Raw genomic sequence first — 15712 nt, forward strand, 5'->3', positions numbered from 1 at the left:
GAAGTACTATTTCTGGGTTAGTGGAATCTAACCTGAAGCGTATGTAACCTGAAGAGTATGTAACCCGACATACCAGTGTACACACAACATTAGCCACAATCCAGATCTAGCCTATTGTTTCTGATGAAATACTGTGCTTTGGTGTGTTTCCCCACAAACTAGCTTTGATCCATACTGAGAAGGGGGGGGACGACCCCGTCTTAGCTGTGCTTTTAAGCCTATAATGTGTGCACAGCCTTTGCCTTTTGACAGGTTTAGCTCTCATTGGATTCAGGGGGCCAAGCAGTTTTCTGGCCACCAGGGAGGAGACATGCCACATTTACACTAACAAAACGTCCGTGGCACCCAGTGCCTGCCCAGAGACTGGGGAAGGTGCCAGAAAGATTAAAAGCAGCAGAGAAATGACGGACTCGCCCATCAGCATCCAATCTGGCTGGAACACACACACCAAACTAGCCTAGAGGCACATTCTGGGCTTTAAGCAGCTCTCCCCTTTCTCCTGGGGTAGGGGGATGTTTTAGCATAAATTGTTCTGGCTTCCAAAGTATCAGTCTTCAGAGGACATCAGAAAGCACGTTTAATTCCACAACTGACATGAAAATAAAGACCAGTTTTGTACAACTGCAGCTGCTAATATCTAAGGCAGTTAGAGAAGTGGGATCATTCCACACCTCGGACTTGGGAGGCAACCTACCACTGGCTAAGATGGAATGATGCTGCTCATTCCTTAACCACCATCTGAGAAGGACCACAGGACTACGTGCTTTCTCTTCCTTCATTTCCTCACCCCTCGGATTCTACAGATTCCTCCTGCTGCTCTTAACCATGATTAAGTCAGCACTATGATTAACCACGGTGATCACGAACTAGAGAAATTCAGCTTGAGAAGGATGCAAAGCTGCCAAGACTACAACTCTCAGGAACACCAGCTGGTAGAGGCTGTTTTGGGACTACATTTCCCTCCAGCCACAGTCAGAGGTCCAAGGCATCTAGGGAAGACTGACCTGCTCCCTTAGCTGGGCTAGAAGGAGTTTTAGCCCCCAACACCTGGAGGGCGCCAGGTCTAACTGAATTCACAGAGAGACACCAAATCTGAGCTTCCTTCACATCTGCAGCCTCTCTCATAGGGCAGGTCCATCGTGTGCTCTCCACTCCCAAGGTCTGTCCTTTCCACAGAAACAGGCTTTGCAAGTTTGGAACAGGATGGGTTTCCTGGAGAGGGAAAGAGAAAGAGAAAGAGAAAGACAGATTGTGCTGATAACAAACACACCCTCCTGGAAAAGGCAGATCATTTCCCATAACGTGAGCTCAGAAAATAGAATTTTTCCAAAGAGAGGAGAGAGGCTGTCCGTTCCCCTGAAGGCAGATCAAAGCAAAGTGGGCTTTGGTGGGGAGGGGGGGCTGCACCGCTGTTTCCCTGCCCCCCTCCTCGTCCTGCTGCTGCTGCTGCTTGTTCAGATATTCAGCTGCTTTCCTGAAGTGCAATTTGGCGAATCCTCCAAGAGGCCAGGAACTTGTTAAACCCCCAGCTGACTACTAGCAACAGCTTGGGCTGGCTTGTGGGTTGGCTTCCAAAGTCTCCGGCGAGTCCCCTTCTATTTCTGCAACAAGGGAACAAAGAAATGGCCAAATCAATCCTTTCAGAACATCACTTTCCAGAAATGGTTAACAGGCAACAGCGGTGTTTATCCCAGTCTTCATAAACATTTGCATGGTGCTAGATGGGTAGGCAAGCTTCCTGTGCTTGTCGGCATGAAGGCTGGGGTCCCCAACCTGGTGCCCTCCAGAGGTTTGGGGCTGCAAGTCCTATCAGTCCTAGTCACTGTGGAGGGGAGGGGCTGCTATATGCATTTATATTTATTATACCACTTAAGACAGAATCAGCTTACCCAAGGGAAGGTGTGTCTGCTACAGCACAGAACACAGAGAAGTAGGAAAAGGGGCCCCAGATACCAGAAAGACCGCCTATAACCTATTTCATACTTTGAAGACGAATGTGAACATCTTGAATTGGGCCTGGGAACAGAACAGAAACCAGTGCAACCAGTTTCAAAACACGGATTATGCAAGTCCTATGTGGAACTCCTGCCAACCTAGCAGTTTGAAAGCATGTCAAAGTGCAAGTAGATAAATAGGCACCGCTCCGGCGGGAAGGAAAACGGTGTTTCCGTGCGCTGCTCTGGTTCGCCAAAAACGGCTTAGTCCTGGTGGCCACATGACCCGGAAGCTGTACGCCGGCTCCCTCGGCCAATAAAGCGAGATGAGCGCCACAACCCCAGAGTCGGTCACGACTGGACCTAATGGTCAGGGGTCCCTTTACCTTTTTTAAGTGGAACCCTAGTCAGTCATTTTGCTACTGCATTTTCAGGTCTGCTGAAGTTTCCAAGTGGTCCTGCAATTCTGGGGCAGATGGGAGTCGTAGCCCAAAACAGTTGGAGAGCAGCCCAAAAAGGTTGGAGAGCAACCAGTCAGCAAAGACTTTTCTAAGCAGAAGGAAAAGCTATCTGGCCCCCCACTATCCTCATCCCTTGAAAATGTTTTGTTTTTAATCAAACAAAGACAATTCAGTTCAACCTACTGATGAGATTTCCTGCACCAATTTGAGCCATTCGGCTGTTGCTCTTCTCCAACTCCATCAGCATCGATTTTTCAAAGGCCAAGGCAGCAACTCGGGAAAAAAACCCTTTGACGTTTTCCCCTGGTGAGAGAAAGAGAGGGCGGGGAGATGGAGGAAATGCTGTAACCTTTGAGGGGCTCAAGTATTTTAAAGCAGTGACCACTGGTCTTGCTAGCTAGGGATGATGGGAGTTGTAGTCCAAAAACAACTGGAGGCCCAAGTTTGGGAAACACAGCTTTAAAGCGTGCATGGCTAACCCGTGGCTCTCGAATTGCAGCAGTTGTAGTTAACTGCTGGTTGGGGATGATGGGAGCTGTAGTCCATCAAAATCCAGAGGGTCATGGGTTAGCCACTCCCGTTGGGGAGTGGTACTATAGGCAGCTGCTATAAACAAAATAATGGCTTGTGTCTCTTCCAACATCCCTACCCACCCCCCTCCCAAAAGGGGGGGGGGCATTCAAGGGACTACCTTTGGCATCTTGGCATGAGCCTGTGTGGAGTTCCAGAGCAGAAGGGTGCATTTCACAAGGATCAAACTCTGCACCCAAGCAGAGCATCACTATGAAAGACACTGTCCCACATAAGTCCCTGGGCAAGCTGGCAGCTTAACTCCTTGAAAGAGACCAGCTGGCATGCCCACCCCATCAGCCCTGCAGCACTGGCACTCCCAAACACTTCAATAGGCTCAACTCACCTGTCTTGGCTGAAACGGACCAATATTCTGCCTGCATTTCATGAGCCTCTGTGGAGTTCCAGAGCAGAAGGGTGCATTTCACAAGGATCAAACTCTGCACCCAAGCAGAGCATCACTATGAAAGACACTGTCCCACATAAGTCCCTGGGCAAGCTGGCAGCTTAACTCCTTGAAAGAGACCAGCTGGCATGCCCACCCCATCAGCCCTGCAGCACTGGCACTCCCAAACACTTCAATAGGCTCAACTCACCTGTCTTGGCTGAAACGGACCAATATTCTGCCTGCATTTCATTGGCCAGGTGGATGGCGTCCTGTTCTGTCCGCTCACAGGCAGCGTCAGACTGAAAAAGAAAGGAACCACAGCCAAGGAGCAGCAATCTCTATGTTGCGCTGCAAATGGGTAAACTTCCCCCTCACCCCCAAAACACAAATACAGTGGTACCTCAGGTTAAGTACTTAATTCGTTCCGGAGGTCCGTTCTTAACCTGAAACAGTTTTTAACCCGAAGCACCACGTTAGCTAATGGGGCCTCCTGCTGCCGCCGGAGCACGATTTCTGTTCTCATCCTGAAGCAAAGTTCTTAACCCGAGGTAATATTTCTGGGTTAGCGGAGTCTGTAACCTGAAGCGTATGTAACCCGAGGTACCACTGTATGACCTACCTAACAGCCGTTTTTCCTTCTGAAGAACAGAGAGGGATTTGCTTCTGCAAAATGTGGCCATGAGTTGGCTTTGGAAAGAGATTAGACCAGCTTTTCCCAACTAGGGATGGGCAAGTCTGTCAATCCCAACTTCTCTCACCTTTTCAGCCCCCCACGCCCCACCCAATTCAGTTTGCTGCATTTCCACATTAGTTTGCTCCCCCCAAAAAGCAGGTCCTTGCAAAAATTCTTAAGTGTTTTAGGGCACATTTTTCCTGTATACAGTTTCGCTTGATAAACACAGATGCTTACAAGTCATTTCCACTATGCCTTTTTATGCACTTTTGGGGGCTGGTGAACTGTATAGGAACATTTGAAGAAGGGCAAATTTCTAAAGATAAAAGCTGAGTTTTCCTTCATTTTTTTTAAAAAAGGAAGTGTGAATGAGATGAGATTTGCATTTAGAAGTGAACCACATTGGATTCCTGCCCCCATCTCTCTCTCTAACCAGATGCCCTCCAGATGTTTCAGTTGGCAACTCCCACCAGACCCAGCATCGTCCAGCTATGTGGGCTATGATGGAAGCTGCCGTCCAAAACATCTGGAGGGCACCAGGTTGGCAAAGGCTGAATTAGACCAATGCATTGAAGAATTAGTCTGCCAAACAGAAGCTGTAGAAGACTGTGCCACCTTTTAAGCTCTGCCTGCTGGCACTAAAAAACATCTGACCATACATGGTTGGATACATAAGATAAGAACCTGTTCAGCACAAGAAAATTTTGCTTCCTTCTACCTGGGCAATTATTATATTCTTATTTCACAGTGCATGGAAAATGTAACACATGAACCTGCCCTTACAGTTGAACCCGTATTTTAATTAACTGTTTTTTTCTTTTTCTATTATGTTTTATTGTAATTTTATTAGTGTTAACCACCCTGAGCCTGATTGTGGCCGGGGAGGGCAGGGTATAAATAAAAAAAATTTTATTATTATTATTTATTATTATTTGAACCCCAAAGGAAAAAAATAGCATTTATGGTGGTGTTCTGCTGATTGAATTTTTCTACGGTATCTGCTCTCTGTTATTTGGAAAATACAAATTCTGTCCTTCTCCTACGATTTATAACTTTATTTTTTTCTTGTTTGTTTATTTTAACTTTTGACTTAACATTGATAAAAACCTTTATTATAAAAAAGAACTTGTATCCATCCCATGTACAGCTATTACAGTAAAGGGGAGAAGCTGCCTTTAAGCATCTGTTGTCAGCCTAGATAGGCTGCTGGTCTCTTCTGAGTTTTAAACCTGCATTTTCCTCCCGCTGCATTACCAAAGAAATCTGTCCAGAACTGACAACTGCATAATCCTTTGGGGGCACATTTCCCCTGCTTCAGCAGGGCAAGGAGCTGATGAGCAGAAATGGTTTGAAAAGACACCAGGAAAGAGTTTGTGCTAGAGGCTGCTCAGGATGATGATGATGATGAAGAAGAAGAAGAAGAAGAAGAAGAAGAACTCAACTCAACAGCAAGAAAAGTGAATTCTGAATCCTTGTCGGGTCTTGGCTATGGAAGGAACCACAGACCACAGGGATCCCTTGCTCCAGCTTCTGCACACAAAGGACATTGTCCCTCTCTCTGCTTCAGGCCCCTTTTATCTGTGTGTCCTGCATGCGTTGGCCAGGCTTGTCCCAAGTGCTCCCAACTGGAGGCTTCATATTGCAGGCCAGATGTTCTGATACAGGTCACTGTTGTGCACCCACACATTCTGTTTCCCCCAGTTGTGGTTATTGGTTGCAGTTCCGCTGCAGTTACTGATGGCTAGAACTTCTTCTAGCCCTGCTGTTAGGCAAGTTGAGCTCCCGGCAACCAGCCATCATCACACAGTTACCATCCAGACGGGACAAATAAATTGTGCATGGAAACTGCAGTTCCGTAATACTGCTCAAGGTTCCGAGTAGAGCAGCTGCAGCCTTTATTTTGCGAGCTGCCATGCACTTACCACTAAATCTTTTTTTGTTCCAACGAGAAAGATGAAGCTGGAGCCTGGTTCATTCTCCCTCAATGCATCCTCCAGCCACTGCCTGAAAAAGGAGGAGGAGGAGGACAGAGGAAATGTCTGAAGGATTTAGAATGCACAAGATGGCTGAGTTTCATGTAAATGCCTTTAATGTTTGATGTTTTATTATGCTTTTATATGTACTGGAAGCTGCCCAGATGTGGCTGTGGCAACACAGCCAGATGGGTAGGGTATAAATGATATGATGCAGGCAGTTTGCGTAGGATGAAAAATGACAAGGGATCAGCCCAGTGTGGAGAGTTCTGGAGGGAATGGGGGCTGCATACACACCATATATTTAAAGCACACAAAACTCAAACAGAATCCTGGGAACCATCACAGGGCTACTATTCACAGTACTCTTAAACCAGTGATGGCCAAACTTGGCCCTCCAGCTGTTTTGGGACTACAATTCCCATCATCCCTGACGACTGGTCCTGTTATCTAGGGATGATGGGAGTTGTAGTCCAAAAACCGCTGGAGGGCCAAGTTTGGCCATCACTGCCTTAAACAAACTACAGTTTCCAGAATTTTGCAAAGAAGGAGAATGGGCATTAAATGTGTTTTAAAGGAATGGTGCGCAGGAAGCCTCCTAGAAGAGGAAGAAATGCAATGTTGATAGAACGGGGAGCCCCACAAAGTTCTGCTCTCATCAGCAGTAGTTTGGGCCAACTGCACATGGCAGTATTAATACTTTTCAGAGCTGAAAAAATGAATAAATAAGCAACTTATGATAGTGACATGCTAGATATAAGGATTTATCAGGCATTTCTCAAGTGGGAAGCCGGCACTGCTTGCTCGTAACTGACCACCTGATATTGTTCTCTGTGTTAGGACTGGTCTTTGAAGAAGAAGAAGAAGAAGAAGAAGAAGAAGAAGAAGAAGAAGAGTTCGGATTTGATATCCCGTTTTATCACTACCCGAAGGAGTCTCAAAGCGGCTAACATTCTCCTTTCCCTTCCTCCCACACAACAAACATCTGTGAGGTGAGTGGGGCTGAGAGACTTCAGAGAAGTGTGACTAGCCCAAGGTCACCCAGCAGCTGCATGTGGAGGAGCGGAGACGCGAACCTGGTTCCCCAGATTATGAGACTACCGCTCTTAACCACTACACCACACTGGCTCTCATAAACAGGTGAGCAAGAGCCTAGATCGGCCTTTGGACTACAACTCCCATCAGACCCTTGGCTGTGCTGGCTGAGGCTGATGGGAGTTGTAGTCCAAAACATGTGAAGGAGATACAGTTGGGGAAGGCCAGCCCCGTCTCCTGCACAATTCCCCCACCATGAGCAAACTCACTGACACACGCTCCATTGTCCACCAGCCACATGTTGGCCGATTTCATTCATCCTGAAACAGAACCCCTGATCTTGGGTCTGATTGTGTGGTATATGAAAGTACAGAAAGTGATCCATTGGAGGAAAGCAGTAATGAGAGGAACTGGGGATTAGCAAGATGAGAACAGGAGGAAGGGGCAGAGGGGAGAGGAAATGGAAACCAGAGAAAGAGGAACACACACCATATGTTCTTCCCTCTTGAGAAAAAATAATATCTCCTCCTCTGCCAGTCCCCTTGGAGCAATGCCTCGTGTCTGGCCCACCAAAGGGGGTGAGCAACTTAGCCATCTTTACCAAGTGCAGACGGAAAACCCTGGAGGCAAGCCGGGCAGGGAGGCCCCCGTGGGACAGATAAATGGTGCCAGCACCAGGGAAATGCAAACACCTCCAGGGAATATGTCAAAGGCTAAACAGAAACAAGACAGCAGGAAGGAGAGAGAGAGAGAGAGAGAGAGAGAGAGAGAGAGCGCACAGGGAAACTGTCTGCCACCAATTTCACATGAAGAGCAGCGATTTCTGTGTCACAAGGCAATGAGCTAATAAGAACTTCATTATTTCAGCAAGTGCGACCGAAACCTCAATACCAACCCTCTCTATTTATCGGGGTGGGAAACCTGTGGCCAGTGGTGGTGGGAAGGGACTGGCAGAGAGACTGAACAGGAAGTGGAACCAGAGCCAACTCATTTTGGTTTTCTCCCTATCCTCCTCCTTCCTGCTCACACCCACTGCCAGGCCCACCCTGCTTAAGCCTGTCTAATCCCCCCCCCAGTCCTCAGGAAAGTTTCTGCAAGAAAGAATGGCAAGAACTTACTTGGTGTGATCCAAAGTCTGGATGTCGGCCAAATCAAAGACTGTTATAATCACTGCAACGAAACCAAGAGAGGATTAGGAGACATTCTAGGTCCAGAAGGCAGGAGAAAGGAGTCGTTTTAGTTCTGACTCAGCAGACATCCAGAAGGAAAGAGGCTGGGGACACAGCGCTGGCTTAAAATGCAACCGAGTTGTTCTCTTCCTCAAAGTCAGATTTTTTTTTGGGGGGGGAATGCTTCAAAATGCAGTATTTCATCAGAAATGACAGGATAGCTATGGACTGGGGCGAAGTCGTGTCTACACGGTTCCCCAAACCAGCGGTGGCAGTGCCCTGGAGGCAGAGTAAATGGGAGAATGTCTGCAGACCCCAGGAGTCAGCTTTTGCCCTGCTAGCAAGGAAGCAAAAAGCTTTTGCCTCACCTTCTGCTCCTCTGTAGTAGGCGGATGCAATGCACTTGAACTTCTCCTGGCCGGCTGTATCCCATCTGGGCAAGAGTGGAATAAGGGAAGTTTGATCAGTCATGGTGAGAGAGGGCCTGAGTGAGCCCAGGGATTAAGCAAATGGCTTAGGAGTACAAGCTGAAGAAGACTGTGATGCTTGAGTCAATGTCATCTGGAAGATGCCCTTTTTCCTTTTTAATCACACTTCCGTCTTGGCCACTGGCCTTGCTGGCTGCTGGGGGGAGTTGGAGCTCAGCCAACAACTGAAAGATCCCCACAGATCCCCCTGCCCCTTGGTTTACAACTAGTAAAAAGTCTGTTTCTCAAAATGAATAATGGCTGCTCGGCCAGTATTGGCCCCCTGAATGAAAGCTGTTCAACAGTGGAATGGACTTTAAAAACTTCGCTGGAGTTTTTAAAACAGAGGTTGAATGGGCATCTGTCATGGATGCCTTAGCTGAGATTCCTGCCTTGCAGGGGGTTGATCTAGATGACCCTTTGTGTTCCTTCCAGCTCTATGGTTCTATGTCTCTTTGATTCTGGCTGGCTCTGTTAAAGCATCCCACACGTATGGTGAGCCGCGTGTTCATTTCCAACTTACATCTGAAGATTGTATGGAACTCCAGCTATCTCAAAACGCTCAATTTCAAAATCCACTCCAATGGTTGCCTTGTAATCCCGGTCAAAAACATCTTTACAAAACCTGCAAAGGAAAAATGGGTAGTACACACCTTGTTGTTGTTATTATTGTTGCTATTATTATTATTATTATTATTATTATTATTATTATTATTATTGGCTGCTTTAGATGGTTTTTAATATTGTGCTTTAATTCTGTAACCTGCTCTGGGACCTTAAGGTGAAGGGCAGGAAATAAAATAAATAAGGGTGTGGGAATGCTGACAAGAGGATGTTTGAAAGAAAGAGCAATGAAAAAAAGGCGAGGGAAGAAGACATGTTGGCTACCTCTGCCTTAAATCAAAAGTTTTCACATAGTAGTAGTATTTAAGAAATATTCCACTACAGTATTATTATTTATTCAATTTATATACCACCCTTAGATCCCAGGGTGGTGAACAACACTAAAAACACATTACAGAACATCAAGGATAAAAACATAACAAAAAGCATACTATCAGCCAGATAATAAAATAGTCATCATAATAACAGTCCTCTCCCCCACACTTTCACAGGCCATAGATTCTTTGATAGCCCTAGGCCTGGGTAAAGAGGAATGTTTTTGCCTGGCGCCTAAAGACATGTAATGATGGCACCAGATGAGCCTCTCTGGGAAGAGCATCCCTTTCCAAGTTCTGAGCAGGAGGAACTCAAAAACAGAGACTGGCAGCTGTGTTCGTAGGCAGGGGTCAGGTGGAGACACATAACTGTAACCTGGGGTGTCTCCTCTTCTTGGTACCATCCTTAAGGAGTGCTTCGCCAGCACTGCTTCAGGCAGGTGGTAGCTACGATGCAAACTGGTCAGCCAGAAAAGACTAATAAACTGAGGTCAGTGGCTGCACTTTGAGGCTGGAACTTTGGACAGTCTTTGACAAACACCACTAAAACTACGTGTCAAAACAGATTTGTACCTGTTGATGAGGCTTGTTTTTCCAACATAGAGGTCTCCCACCACAACCACTTTTGATATTTTTAGCCTGAAACACACATGTTGGGTTTTTTTTCACATTGCACAGTGTCATTGAAATGGAAGAACCATATCAGATCAATACTTCTATTCGGACCAATAAAAACGTTACAAAGAACACATACAGTATATGAGATACAAATAGTGCAGAGTAAAACACAAAAAATGCTTAAATAATAATTATTCTACCATAATCTGAATAAACTAGACAATACCCCAGATCCCTGAAATAAGCGTGTGTGTGAACCTTTCTTCAGCCTCTTGCGATCTTATTTGTGCTGCAATGTTCCTTCTAAATTGTCAACAGGTATCATTTTTTTAGATTTTAAGGTTACATAGGCATTTGACACCCCAGCAATTTTGAAACATTGCAAAACATATATTCTTAAGATTATAGGTCAGTTCCAAAATACATAAGGAAACATTGCCTGTGACCGAAACTCTTGTTACGGCACAAAGCGTCATTTCTCCTTGATGCATACTCACCCAACAGCGCCTGTGTTCTGTCTCCGACAGGCACTCCTCACCTGGGCGTGGAAGTGATCTTTGAGCTGGAGGCAGGCCTCAGGTGTGTACCACTGGAGACACACAGGAAGCAGGAACATGAGATCAGCTGGGCCAAGACTTCACCTAGGACAGCTTTGCCAGGCCCAAGGCAAAATGTATGACAGGCTCTGTTTTAGGGAATGCCTCAGGCCAGAGGGTTCCAACCTTTTCAGGTTCACGGCTTCCTTGACCAACTACATTCTTTCCACGGCACCCCTGGGAGGCTCAGGAGCCCAGTAAGGTCACCCCTTGCCTGCAGAGCCGGCACCTCTGGCTTTTCAAACATCTTCCGTTCCCTCAGCCTCCTCTCCTCTCCCCTCTCCTTAGGAGTCCTCTGGGCAGCCACTGCTGCTGCTCCTGGTCTCTGAGCTCCCCCCCTCCACAAAAAGAGGTGCTTCCTCACACTGCCCCACAGGGCAACACCCCCCCCCCAGCCAGCCCCAAAGGCACTCTTTGCCTAAGGAGCTTGTGGTCAGGGCTGCTGCTGTAACAAACAGCCATGCAAGCCTTTGGGAGGCAGAAACGCATCAGGGGAGGGAGGGAAGGAAAGAGGGGCAGAGGCTGGTGTGGCCCGTGGCACCCCTGACCACCATTCAAGGCACGTCAGGGTGCCACGGCATACTGGTTGAAAACCACTGCCTCAGGCTGTCAGGGAACGAACCCAGCAGACACAGGAGGACAGTTTACCTACCTTGGGGAAGTGGGAGATGGTTCTGTCTCTGCTCACAGGTGGCATCACATGTAGGAAGTTGGCCTTCATTGCCCAAAATCAGCGGGTGCTGACAATACAAACCAGATAACTATCACTAGTATCTAACACCTGTCAAACCAGCAAAAATGTATAGGATGAGTAGTAAAATCTGTTGGAAATGTAAAAAAAAAGGATGGTGATTTTTACCACATGTGGTGGACATGTGATAAAATGAAAGAGTTTTGGGAATTGATCTATAATGAATTAAAAAAGATGCTTAAAAATAGACATTCCCAAAAAAGCCTGAAGAACTACTGCTTGGTTTGATAGGAGAGGATATTAAGAAGATGGACCAAAGATTATATATGTATGCTACAACAGCTGCCAGAGTTTTGATAGCCCAAAAATGGAAAACACAGGAGATACCAACTGTGAAGGAGTGGCAGACAAAGTTGGTCGAGTACGTGGAATTAGCAAAACTGACCCATAGGATTCGTAGTCAGGAGGAAACAAAGTACCAAAAAGAATGGAGTAAATTTATGGTCTATATAAGTGAGAAATGTAGAAATTTGAAGACGTTAGCAGGACTGAAATAAATCTTATGTCATGGTTTAGTTATTATTAAGGAACTGTGGATTAGTGATTGGAATAAGAAAACCTGCGGAAGGGAAGGAGGGAAGTCAACTGCTCTACAGAGCGTAAAGTAAGACAGATGTTAAAAGATTTGAAATATTTGTGTATCTTGTTGGTGTTGGTGTATTTGAAATGAAAACTTAATAAAAAGCATTTTTTTAAAGAAAAAGACAATACAAACCAGAAAACAATATCAGGGTCATATCAGGGGACTTGCCAACAGCGAAACACAACACCAGCACTTAATGCTTGCCTTTTTGAAGTCCTGACAGAAGTAGTTGGTTTTGTGTGTGTACGGTATTCCTAGAACTGGGTACGTTTATTGCCTCTTAGGCAGAGCAGAGCCATCATGGCTGGTAGCCAAGGATAGCCTCGTCCTCCATGAATTTGTCCAATTCTGTAATTTCCCAGTCTGGACTGTACTAAAAACTTGTGGGGGTGTCTGTTTTCCCTGACTAGTAGTTCCATGTTTGACTGCAAGCTAAGGAAGTTAGCAGCCTGTTGGCTGGTGAGCCTGGCATTTTCCTGAATAATAAAACAGCAAGGCCTTTCATGGATAAAGGATATCGCCAGGATGTTGCCATAGTAGAGGTGAGTGGCATTCTGAGCTTACAATAGCCCAGAAAGAGGGCACAGGGTGACTCCCTTTGCAAGGGCCTCATTTCACAGTGAACATGCCTTTATCCATTTGGATTATATTTTAACTCACTTTAACCGTCTCCCCGGCCGCCTCGTGCCACTCCAGAGGCTCAGCTGGAAAACAACTTCAGTTAGCAAACCGCAATGGTCCTGTCCGTCATTATGCAAGTCCCCCATCTGTCATAATGTTAATTTAAAACTCATGATCCATCTGATTTCCAAAATGAACTTAGGAGGCTAACAAAGCAGGAAATGCCATACAATATTTAAAAGCCTATGTCATGCCCACCATTCCTAAAAAACAACAACCCCACCAGCAGCTGTAAAATATCAGGATTAGAAACCAACACCAGGAACAAAGTCTGGGCATAGTGGCATGACACCAAAACTAACCCAAGAGCATTCAGCCAAAAGTCTTCCGGAACAGCTTTGTTTTGCAAAGGAGAAGAGAAGTCTTCTCCAGCCTACAGGAGTTGTTTTTCCAAAGCATCTGAAGGGCACCATGTTGGAGGGAACCGAGTGTCAGGGCCTAATGACTCTCACTTGGCTTTCCTCAGGAAAAGCCATACACTAGGGCTGGGGAACATTCATGGCTCTCCAGATGTTGATGGACTACCAACTCCCATCAGCCCCAGCCAGCATGACCAAGGTTTGTGGATGAGGGGAGCTGAATAGCTCAGTTGGTAGAGCACAAGACTCTTAATCTCAAGGTCGTGGGTTCGTGCCCCATGCTGGGCAATAGATTCCTGCATTGCAAGGGGTTGGACGTGATGACCCTCATGGTCCCTTGCAACTCTATAGTTCTATGATTCTATGAATATGGGGAAGGCTTCATAGCTCAGTGGTAGAACATGTGCTTTGCACGCAGAAGGTCCCAGGTTCTATCCCCAATGGCATCTCTAGGTAGCAGTGGGACACACGCCTCACTTGAAGCTGCTGCCAACCAAACCAGTGTTTCCGTGCGCTCTGGCACTCGTCACGGTGTCCCGTTGCACCAGAAGCGGTTTAGTCCTGGGACTTATGTTCACATGTGGTCAGGATGTAAATATGTACACATTTTTTGCCAAAGGGTGTTAAAGGAGATAACAGAAATCACTGGGTCCAGAGGTAGAATTATTATCAATTTACAATGGGGTGGGAGGTTTGCATGCTATGAAAGACTTGTTCACAAATTTATTGACAGCTGCACGACTTATTATAGCTAGGAAGTGGAAGGGACAAGGTGAATATAAAATGGAAGAATGGCATAAAGAGGTGTGGGACATAGCAATTAATGATAAATTAACATGTGCTATTAAGGTAAGACGAGGAATATGCAGGAGAAATTATTTTAAGGAGATGTGGAAGGTATTTGTAGAAGTTGTACTGTTAAAACGGAAAGGGGTCAAACCATCGCAAGAGGTGTTGAAATTTTGGGAGGTTGGATAGTTACAATGGAATGGTCTTGGGGGTGGGGTGCACATTTTTATTTTTATTTATTTAATATTATTACTTTGTTAAAAGAAAAGAAAAAACCCAAAAAGAAGCGGTTTAGTTCCAGAAAGCTATCTGTGGACAAACGCCAGCTCCCTCGGCCTGAAATGAGATGAGTGCTGTACCCCATAACGAAGTTTGACTGGACTTAACTGTCCAGGGGTCCTTTACCTTTTTTACCTTTATATGGTGTCGCGTAAATAAACAAATAAAACACTTAGAGGGCACCAAGTTGGCAAAGGCGGCATGGGGTGTGTGGATGTGGTTGTGTAGGACCATTTGGATCTCTGGCTCCAAAGTGGCCGGTCACTGTAAAAATGTGCCTCTCTCTCTCTCAATGCTTTCTCTTCCAGGTGTGGGGATTCATTTGTAAATGTCAAAAAGAGCATGGTGGAGAAAGCTGCTGTACAATCTCCTCTATGTGGGTTTTGCATTTGTGTTACAAACAGGTAAAAGAGGAGGGGGAGCCATTTAAGCCTTATGTGGATGGTAGGGAGGGAAATCACCCTAGTTCAGCCAGTCTGAAGCTGCAAGGTTGCCATGAACAGCTTGCAGAATTACTTGCTCTAAGCTGGCCTTTGGATAATTTGCAAAAAAGCAAGGCGGTGGGGGCTGATCCTATTCCCCACCACCACCCCAGCAGACCAGGAGCTTTCCCCTGCCCTCCCCCTCAGCATTTACAAAAAAGGGGCAATATGGGCAAAGAGTGAGAGGAAAAACGACTCACCATGCAAGAGCTGCTTCCAGGTCTGGAAAGGGGCTGCCGCGTCACCATAGGAACCAGAGCGCCTCCCTCTCAGAAGGTGGAGTTAAAATGCAGAGAAACCAACCACCTGAGAGATATGGCAAACCTTAAAAACCACTGAGAAGAAGGGAGAAAACCTGGTTAATGAATGCCAGATGTTGGCATGCTCAGCTGAGCAACGCCTCCTGCTGCTTATATAAAGCTGGACAGCTTTTATTAAAGGAAAAAGAAAAAGAACTGAATCACCAGCATTATTAAAAATACTGTTGTTTTTATTCCTTCCATTTATAACCCAGCTTTTCATCCAGGGAGCTCAAGGAGGTTTACATGGTTGTCCAACTTCCCATTTCATCCTCACAACAACCCTGTGAGGTAGGTTAAGACTGAGAGACGGGGACTGGCGCCCAGGGTCAGCCGGTGAGTTTCATGGCTGAGTGGGGGATTCGAACCCTGATCTCTCCCAGGTCTTCGCCCCAAACCCTAACCGTTACACCACAGTGGCTCTGGTTTATATCCGGACAAATGTTTGCAACATCCGTATTTCATTGGAAACAAAACAAGGAGCACCATGTACACCACCTTGAGCTCCTTGGAAGAAACAACAGAGGCAACGAAACGCAATCAATTAAGAGCGTTCAGCATTTACCCAACCTGGCGCCCTGCAAGTACTTTGGACTACAACTCCCATCAGCCTCAGCGAGCACAGGGCTGGTGAGACCGCCGCATTGCTTGCTGGGGCTGATGGGAA

At 46.2% G+C, this 15712-nt stretch overlaps 1 protein-coding gene across 3 annotated transcripts; it reads right to left on the reverse strand.

Moving 5' to 3' along the window:
* Positions 1–559: 559 nt before the first annotated feature.
* Positions 560–15606, reverse strand: RAB36 (RAB36, member RAS oncogene family). 3 transcript variants are annotated; one of them, XM_081175146.1, is made up of 12 exons: positions 14947–15606; positions 12817–12860; positions 11475–11562; positions 10724–10815; positions 10182–10247; positions 9194–9295; positions 8572–8636; positions 8153–8204; positions 5949–6030; positions 3562–3652; positions 2579–2698; positions 560–1601 (listed from the first exon to the last, which is right to left on the reverse strand). In XM_081175146.1, exons 3-12 carry the CDS (start codon positions 11541–11543, stop codon positions 1537–1539), a joined length of 804 nt encoding a protein of 267 aa, XP_081031272.1. In that variant the 5' UTR covers positions 11544–11562; positions 12817–12860; positions 14947–15606; the 3' UTR covers positions 560–1536. The 3 variants fall into 3 exon arrangements, with proteins under 3 accessions (XP_081031272.1, XP_081031271.1, XP_081031273.1); XM_081175145.1 differs by lacking the exon at positions 12817–12860; XM_081175147.1 differs by lacking the exon at positions 12817–12860 and having other exon boundaries at positions 11475–11643.
* Positions 15607–15712: the final 106 nt, after the last annotated feature.

The sequence above is a fragment of the Podarcis bocagei genome (assembly GCF_964188305.1).
Source record: "Podarcis bocagei genome assembly, chromosome: 16".
Taxonomy (NCBI): domain Eukaryota; kingdom Metazoa; phylum Chordata; class Lepidosauria; order Squamata; family Lacertidae; genus Podarcis; species Podarcis bocagei.

Excerpts from the sequence above, each read along its gene's own strand:
- RAB36 (XM_081175145.1), bottom strand. The coding sequence starts at position 11,543 with ATGAAGGCCAACTTCCTACATGTGATGCCACCTGTGAGCAGAGACAGA. Across the intron at positions 9,296-10,181 it reads AAAACAAGCCTCATCAACAG|GTTTTGTAAAGATGTTTTTG; the intron begins GTACAAATCTGT and ends TTTCCTTTGCAG. Across the intron at positions 3,653-5,948 it reads GAACAAAAAAAGATTTAGTG|TCTGACGCTGCCTGTGAGCG; the intron begins GTAAGTGCATGG and ends TTTCTTTTTCAG.